Source organism: Ictalurus furcatus, chromosome 23 (assembly GCF_023375685.1).
Source record: "Ictalurus furcatus strain D&B chromosome 23, Billie_1.0, whole genome shotgun sequence".
Taxonomy (NCBI): Eukaryota; Metazoa; Chordata; class Actinopteri; order Siluriformes; family Ictaluridae; genus Ictalurus; species Ictalurus furcatus.
In genome coordinates this window covers 8,919,514-8,928,983 of record NC_071277.1, presented here as the reverse complement: position 1 = coordinate 8,928,983, position 9,470 = coordinate 8,919,514, and the positions used below count along the sequence as shown (strand labels likewise).

Below are 9,470 nucleotides of genomic sequence, written 5' to 3'. Positions count from 1 at the left end.
TGCCTTGTATATCTGTGTTTATTCAAATGTATTGGTTAAAAATTCCGTGACGTCAGAAATGACCTCATCGTTTCTATGAGACGGTGTGTAGAAACTAGGTTGCTATAGAAACAAGGGACACCCTACTATTAGGCAGTTTAATTGCATTTAAATTTATACAAAAAGCCCCAAACAAATAAACCACAAAATACCCAATTTATCCTGAAGAAAATCTTTGACTACTCGAAGTTTGGTAAGTTTTCTAAAAACGTGTTAGATTAGCAGTCTGTTTTATGATAATTGTTATTGTGGCTTTATTTATGCAGGCTAACTTGAGATGCGTAGTCGGTTTGGGGGTAAAAACGTTTGTTTGCTATTTACATTGAGTTCTAGTTTGCTGGTTTATAAAAGCTAATTGTTGAAAAACGAAAACGAAGATGGTTGTAATGGCGTCTATTGTAATGTTTCAGGGATTTTCTTCATTGAAATGCATAAATTAAGAGAAATCACATTGATTGGTTCACAGAGAGTTCAGGGAAACCAATCAGAGCCAAGTTTCGCCATGTTGCAGGTCATATGAATTTATTTTGACAATTCTAAATATATACCTTCTATAAAAGCTTTCAAAACTGATTTTTAAAAAATGTATTTTATGTAATCTGATGAGATCTAAATAAAATCTAGGGTTTAAACGAGTGATTTTGAACAGTAATGACACAATCCTGTAAAACCTGAAGCAGGACCGAGTTTCCATCACACTAGATATTTGTTTTTTAATTAAAACAATTTCAGTTATCATGAGCATATATCTAAAGAGATGCATAGAGCAGTCTATATACACACTACCAGTCAAAAGTTTGTAGACACTCGACAATATTCCTGAAAAGCCGATAAGCGTCCAGCGTCGGTGGGAACTCCTTTAATACTGTTTAAAAATCATCTCAGGGAAATTCCTCAAGAAATCGGTCGAGAAAATGCCAAGAATACATTTGTGGAAATTCTATTCTACTTTGAAGATGCTAAAATACAAAAATATTTTCATTTATTTTGGATTTTTCATTTTTTTTAATCACAACATAATTCCCCATAGTTCCATTTGTGTTATTCCAGAGTTTTGATGACTTTGTTATTATTCTAAAATGTGGAAAAAAAATAAAAATAAACACTGAGTGTGTCTAAACTTTTGACTGGTAGTGTATATAGTGTTATCTATAGAGCTAGTAAGTCTATTTACATTGTAAAGAAGGTACTTTTTCAAATAAATGTAGGGTTTTATTATATTTCAAAATCAAATTTAACTTATTGTGTACTTCATGGATGTTTTCCGCAGTAGATAGCTATATCATAAACGATAACACAACACAAAGCAAGAAATTCAGACAGCAAGACAGCAAACAAACAAACATCCAAAACGAGAGGCCGAGCAACTTTAGCTTTAGCACACTTCAACAACTTATTATAGCAAGCTGTGGTAAGAAGAGCATTAATATAAATCTACACAACTATCAGAGATACAGATTTTTGGTAAAGGTACACCAAGCTGAGGAATACAAAGGCTTTACATTACATGGGATTCAGTAATCTGAATTCAACATGCATTAATGAAGTCATTATTGTTCAGTTTCAGAGGTGTTATACATTTTTTTTTCTCCTTTAGTTCACCTCAGGACAGAAGTTATGCCTCTTCCGGACACGATGTACTGCCCTCAGCAGATCGACATCCCGCCCGAGCTGCCAGACATCCTCAAACAGTTCACTAAAGCTGCTATTAGGACACAGCCGCCAGATGTGCTGCAGTGGTCTGCTGCGTGAGTCCTGATACACTTCACCTTCACAGGAACGATCCAGTCTGGAGTTTGTAATGTTACATAGAAGAGCAAAGAATCATTGTTTAAAGTTACGGAGCAGCTCGAATGACGTTCTGTGTCACGCTGTTACAGGAAAATATTCAACACTGGTGGGTGTGATGTGATGAAGCAGAGTCAGTCTTACCACCGCAAAGTTGATTATTTTCCTATAACAGCACATTCCCAAGTGTTTTACTCCTTTCATATCACATCATTGTGTAATGAGAATGAAGATTTACACGTTGTGCTTTTTATCCATTTATAATTACATTTAATGTTATGGAACATCCGTGAAACAGGTCGCTTCCTGTTCTCGCTTATGTTATAGCAGCTATAAACAGTCATTCCCTCACCATCCCTCTTTATTCTCTCTCTCTCTCTTTATCTCTCTCTTTATTCACCCTCTTTATTCACTCTCTTTATCTCTCTCTTTCTCTCTCTTTATTCTCTCTCTTTATTCACCCTCTTTATTCTCTCTTTTTATTCACCCTCTTTATTCTCTATCGTCAAGTTAATAAGACAAAAAACAAACAAACCCCAGCTTGTCATGTCACCAATATTCTAATTTTTTGAGATGCACCTGTATATGGTTCCCCCGTACCCAAGTGATGACCACTTTTATGTTTCATTTTCTTCAAGTCAGTTTGAACTGAAACGGCAAGTTTATTTAATGGGAAAGTTTTTCGAAGCAGTTTTTATTTATTAAAAAAAAAATTAAAACGTTTTTTTTTTTTTTGTACCTAATATATTATTATTATTTTTTTATTTGTTCTCCTCCTGTCTCTCATTGCCATTGCTATTTGTCCTTTTAAGCTATTTCACAGCGCTATCAGAAGGTGAACCACTTCCAGTCAAAGACAGGATGGAAACCCCTGTAAAAACACAGAAGACAGACACTGCGCTCACTCCAGGTTTCCTCAAAATTCTTCATAAACAGGTGGGTCTGTTACAGGTGTATTTCATCCTGTATTGAACGCATACACATCATGAAAACGTGCTTATGATGTCCTTTTTTTTTCTACGTAGCTTTCATCCAAGAAGGACGTTAGTAAAGAAGAGTTACAGCAGAAGTGGAAAGGGCTGTGTCTGCCAGCTGAACAGCTCAACACACTGCTCACGCTCGGGAACTTCAGCACGGAGGTCGACTGGATGCACTTCTTCGCTCTCGGGTGCAGCGCTTTGAGCGGAGTGAGCAGTACAGATTTATTTATTGGGATCATTGGGATTTATTGTTCTAATCCTGCTGTAATTAGGGAAGAGCCTGTAGAACTGCCAGATTATAATCTGAACTAGTGATTCAGTTAGGCTGTAATTCCTGTAAATACCGCGTGATGGCAGTGTTGTACTGCAAAACTCAGAAAATACTACACACTCACAGAAGAAATTTATATTGCACTGAGAAATATTACACACTGACAAAACAATCCTCTATCTTAGTTTCTTAGCGCACTTATAAATGCACTATAAATAAATTATATTATAGTATATATATATATATATATATATATATATATATATATATATATATATATATATATATATATATATTGTTTCAAAGTATTGTTTAATTTGATAAAACACTTGTGTTATTTAGTTTGACTAAATGCATTTGGCACAAAATAAAATGTATAAAAGGAAAAAAAAAACGATGTGAAATAATCTGAAATAATACTGTTCTAGATTTAAAAGAATATGTCGGTTGTTTGTCCGTGTGTAACTCACTCAAAAGTGCAAAAGAAAAACAAAAGAAGAAAAGAATAACTTAGATAAGTTTAAGCAATGGTTCGTTTGATTAAACGGATTAAAAAGTTTTTCTGTAAGGAGATGTTTATGTAGCATGTACGGAAGGAGTCTCCAGTGTCAGTGCTTTGTAACAGTCAGAGGTAAAGCTCTGTAGAAGCCTACAGCTCAGAACAATAACCGTGTTGTTGATTATTTGTCTAGAACATCTCACCACACAATGTTTTATTCCTCACACAATGACATACAGTAGAAACATTTTGTTTCATTCAACACTGAATGATGGACCTGATGGGAATAATTACACATCGTGAACCGTCTGCGAGTATGTAGTACGTACGTAGCGTGAAAGTGAGCCTCAGGTCTGGTGTCGTGTTCACAGACGATCATCAGCGCTCTGAAGTTTGCGTGTGAGATCCTGAGCGAGGACCCTGAGGGAGGAGCAGCTCGAATCCCCTTCCACACCTTCATCGAACTGTACACGTACCTGGCCCAGGTGGACGGAGACATTCCTCAGGACGAGATAGACAGCTTCCTGTCCAGCCTACATGAGCCTGTGTGAGTACACACACATATATAGACACATGTGGAGCATTGTTCTCTCTCCAGCTTCACAATCATCGTGACTGAAAACTCTCTTTTAGCGATGAAATCCAAAAACCACGCACTCATGGGACTTTAAAGCAGTCGAGGAGTTCTACCTCTTTTGTTCTGTATCCGGTATTATGGCCATTATGGAACTAAAGAGCTTTTTAAGAAACAAATTGAAGGAAAAATGGCCTATATCTCATTCGATTCAGTAAACAGTTGTTTAGACAATAATAAATCTGCACATAAAAATACACACTAAAATAACCATTACGATTATTGTATGTTATTACTCAAGATTATTATCATTAATGTTGTTAATATTAGGATTTATTTATTTAAATAAACTATGTATGAATAGGCTATTAATATATTATATTATATTATGATGTGCAGTTATTCACTGCATTTGTCTGAAATAAATAAATAAATAAATAAATATGTATGCAAGTATTTATTTATTCCTTTATTTATTTACGTACTTAGTTCCTTACTTAGTTAGTTATGACGTCTGTGTCGCAGTAAACCACAGACAGCTCCGGGAAGTTTGCAGTTTGTCCTGAGTATTACTATCTATGTATCTATTTATTTATTTATCTATTTATTTATTTATCATCATCGAATGTCTTTAGCTTACTGGAAGTTTTGTTGCTCACACATCACATTTGGGCAGATTTATTAGGAGTAGTGTGTATAATTTTTCATTTGAAACATCTGAAGGCAATCTGTTCACACACACATGAATAACGTAAGTAAAGTAATGACTGCTGGTTTTTTCCCTGTTTTTAGGACGCGTCGAGGTGGGATGGTCCAGCCGTCTGATTTCGCTGACCTCGATGTGTAGAGGTGCGAGTGAAAAACAGAGCACAGATGGCTTTCAGATTCACTCTTCACGCCGAGATTGAAACATCTTATATAACCACACTAACGATGCAGCAGGATTTAAACATTAACTCTATAAATCCTGGGCGTATTTTTAGATTTTTCTGGGTGATATACGTATTATGCTTATTAATATGTCCTCAGATTTTTACTAATCAATTACAAATACTCACTATGACCCAAAGTTGTTTTCCTCGTCTTACACCACAGCAATTTGTCAACGATTACGATATTGTTTTTTTTTTAAAAAAAGAACAACATGAAACAAGTATTGCGGCTATAAGGAGTCGTTCCCTCGCCTCTCCTTTTACTCTCTCTCTCTCTTTACGTTAATAATAATAATAATTTAAAAAAACCCAGCAGCTTGTCGTGCTACTCAGAAACCATAATGAAGCGTAAACTCCTCTGTCCTGAAGTTGTCAGAAAACTTAAAAGTTACAGCTTTACCTCTGACACTTCCCTACTCCTTATTTTAAGAAAACGTCAACGATTTTTTACATTTATTTAGCGGAGCGTTCGCCGTACAAGTCTCTGTGAATGAGCCGCTACTATAGAAACGATAACGTATCAGAGCGTAATATAAAGCTGTGATTTGTAGCTGCTGGTATAGAAAATTAGAAAACATCTACTGACCAATCAGAATCCAGGATTCAACAGCGCTGTGGTGTAATTACAGTTACTGGATGCCTCTTGTCTAAGGCAGTAGGACACTAAATGTACGTTTTTCACACACGTGTGTAGTATGAACTGTGTAGTAAATGTGTGCCTTGTTTAAATGACAAAATGTTAAAGTAGAATGGATTATAGGTTTATTTTAATAAAGTTTATTACTGCTGAAACAGAAGCACCAAATCTTTCTTTCTGAGTACGAGTCAGTTCTCCGATTCATTCTGATCGCGATCCCGTATTCATTTTCCCAGCTCACAAATTCTCTCCTTTCGAAACGATAACGTGTCTGAGAACAGAAACTAGACTTTGTCCAGCCGCAAGTGTTTGTTAGCTGTTTTCTACGGTTGGAGGAAAATCACGGACGCTAAGTTCATTTACTCGTTCATTAAGACTTAATTGCGATGCAGAGTGAGAAAGTGCAGACAGAGACTAATTGTAATCAAATAAAGAGGTGCTCTCAGTGTCCCGCTCGTGTTAGGAAGGTCATTCTCAGTGCTGCAAGCAATTAGTCATCAACCGATTGACCCACAGTCTTTTTTTTATTATTAACAAAAACAGCCTCATTTTGAAAACACACCATATTAATTTTCTCATTCGGGTTCAATTCAATTTTGGGCCAAAGCGTGTTTGTGTAACCTACAAAAGGGTTCTTCAAGGGGTCTTTGGATAATGAAGGACATAGGAAACCACTACATAGATCATTTAAGGATTCCTCCCTAAACAAAAAGGACAACTTAACGATTATAGATGTTGAAACCAAATCAAATAAACCCACTCTTGATTCATGTAATCATATTTTAATAGATTTTAAGGTACAATACATTGCACAAGTATTCACCCCTCTTGAACGTTTCCACATTTTGTAGCGTCACGACCTGGAACTGAAATGGACTTTACCAGGAATAAAATGGAGGGTGTATGTTGGAATAGTTAGCAATGGTATTTAAAACAAAAGGAAACCCCTATATTAGTTCTGTGGCCATCAGAAGTCAGATGATTAGTTGAATGGAGTCAAAATGGAGTCTCACTGTAAATATAAATTCATCTTTCCCCTGGAAATACTATATGTTTAGAGAAAACGTCTCTTTTTTTTTGGGTAATTAACACTTTTATTGATTCACAAGTTAACACAAAGAGACAAACAACATATATAATGAATCAAACTATTTTAACATAAATCCCCACTATAACCCCTCCCCCTACCAACCTCCCACCCCACCCTGGTCCCCCCACGAACACCCCTGTGGTCAATAGAATATAAACTCACATATCCAAAAAAAACCTAAACAAAATAATAATAAAAATAATAATAAAAAAATACACACAATTAAAAAAAAAAGGGAAAATACAATAATCAAGTATAATCATAGACTAAACTCTAAATTATACTCTCCACCGCCCCTCCTCGAGAGTCCCCCAAAAACGCCAAATAACTGCTCCATTTCTTCCTGAAGGAATTCCCAACTCCCATCCTTCTGATCGACCCCTCCTCAAAGGCAGCCACCCTCCCCATCTCCACACACCACTCTGGAAACGAGGGCGCTCCATCTGATTTCCAGCCCCTTAAAATAAGCTGCCTACCAATCATCACACTGGTCAAAACCCAATCTTTTTTGTACCTATCCTCCAATTTTGTGACCTCCCCATCTCCCAAAATAGAGAGTCTAGGGCAGAATGAGATCTGAGTGTTCAACACCTCACATACAAAGCTCTGCACCTTCAACCAAAATTCTTGGATCTTACGACACCCCCAAAAAACATGGGTGGTGTCTCCATCTTCTGAATGGCATTGCCAGCAGGTGAGTGTGTCTTTAAGACCGAGCCTATACAATTTAGAGGGGGTCCAATAGAACCGATGTAAAATCTTAAATTGTATAAGGCGCACCCTTACGTCTCTAGATGCAGTTTTTATATTTTTTAAAATCCTAGCCCACTCTCCTCCCCCCAATTCCAAATTTAAATCTTTCTCCCATAATTTCTTGAGAGTGGTCGAGACTCTGTCCCCTAGACTCTGAATCAGTAAGGAGTAATACACTGATGCTTCATGTCCTCTTCCAAAAGCAGAAGTCACCTCTCCCAGAGTATCTGCTGCTTTAGGGGGGTGCATGCTACGCCCAAAAATAGTACAGAGCAAGTGGCGTAGTTGAAGATACCTAAAAAACTGAGATCTGGGGATCCCAAAATGTTGAACCAATTTTTCAAAAGATATCATCACACCACTCTCATAAAGATCACCGAGTGTATTAACCCCCCTCGTGATCCACTCTGACCAACAAAAAGGGGACTTATTAATACGTAGTTTGGGGTTTAGCCATAGGCTCGAGGCAACATTGAGATAAATATCAGAATCAAACACTCTGGACACTCTTGTCCACACTGAGTGCAGATGTGAAATAACAGGGTGTGATTTAACTTCTCTGGTTAGATTAATGGAAAGGCTTTGCAGTGGCAAAATAGGGGCAAGAACTTCTTGTTCAATGCAGAACCAGGGAGGGGCTCTCTCAGGTGGAAGTGACCAATGAGCCAAATGTCTGAGACCAAATGCATAATAATAAAACAGAATCTTGGGTAGGCCTAGCTCACCCTTGTCAATCGGCCTATGTAACTTATTGAAATTTAACCTGGCACGCTTACCATTCCAAATAAAAGACTTCGCTATACTCTCAAATTGCTTGAAATAAGAAAGAGGGACATCTATAGGGAGAGATTGTAGCAGGTAATTGAATTTTGAAATACAACTCATTTTAATAACATTAACCTTCCCGATCATAGATAAATGTAAAGAAGACCACCTGTCTACATCACTCGAAAACCTTTTTATTAATGGGTCAACATTAACTCTAACTAAATCGGGCAAATTTTTTGGAAATAGATCTAGTAGGGTCAGAGACGAATAATAAAATATCATCTGCATAAAGCAAAAGCTTATGTGCCACACCTCCCGCCACCACCCCTGGAAAATCATTCTCCTTTCTTATCGCAGCTGCTAATGGTTCCAGGGCAAGACAGAACAATAATGGGGAAAGAGGGCAACCCTGCCGGGTGCCCCTATCCAGAGTAAAATAATCTGAAATTAGTCCATTTGTTTGTACTGCCGCTACCGGGTGTCTATAAAGTAGCTTAATCCAACCAATGAAAGTATTCCCGAACCCATACACTTCCAAAATCTTAAAAAGATTAGAGAAAACATCTCTAAACATATAGCATCATCAAGACCAAGGTATTTTGTACAGATTCATGACACATAATATTAATTATATCCATTTCCGTTCCAGGTTGTAACACCACAAAATGTGGAAAAGTTCAAGGGGGAGTGAATATTTATGCAAAGCACTGTAGGCAGCTTAGCATGTGGGTTGTGTGGCTGAAATTATGCACAGTTTGTCATCTTCTAATAGTTTGAGCATCTATATTGGAGGTGATTGGTCCAAAGCCGTGGAGTTTATTTTGTGACATCACAAACTGTATGAATACATAGCTCCGCCCCCTAAATCAGCAACCAGGAGGAGTTAAGCATATTTCTGGGTGATATTTTATTTTGAATCACATTCATATTTAATATTTTACTGGACAGTGTTGGCTACTTATACATCACAAAGCTGTCCAAAGGCAGGGGTTAAGTGTCACACCGTACATCCAACAATCCAGCGTTAGGATCCGAGAATCCCAGATGAACTTCTGCTTGGGAGGGATTTCGTCCCACCTGACTGCTTGTCTCTGGGATTTATCAAGTGCAGAGTTAATGTAATTGTGTAAGCCGGAGCA

The 9,470-nt window shown here is 37.2% G+C and overlaps 1 protein-coding gene across 4 annotated transcripts; it reads left to right on the top strand.

The window, feature by feature from the left end:
• Nucleotides 1-74: 74 nt before the first annotated feature.
• On the top strand, nt 75-5,880 carry ropn1l (rhophilin associated tail protein 1-like). Of its 4 annotated transcripts, none has more exons than XM_053611086.1 (8): nt 112-232; nt 506-550; nt 1,313-1,450; nt 1,637-1,787; nt 2,640-2,763; nt 2,853-3,014; nt 3,949-4,124; nt 4,944-5,880. In XM_053611086.1, exons 4-8 carry the CDS (start codon nt 1,657-1,659, stop codon nt 4,996-4,998), a joined length of 648 nt encoding a protein of 215 aa, XP_053467061.1. In that variant the 5' UTR covers nt 112-232; nt 506-550; nt 1,313-1,450; nt 1,637-1,656; the 3' UTR covers nt 4,999-5,880. The 4 variants fall into 4 exon arrangements, with proteins under 4 accessions (XP_053467060.1, XP_053467061.1, XP_053467062.1 ...); XM_053611087.1 differs by having other exon boundaries at nt 1,310-1,450; XM_053611088.1 differs by lacking the exon at nt 1,313-1,450.
• Nucleotides 5,881-9,470: the final 3,590 nt, after the last annotated feature.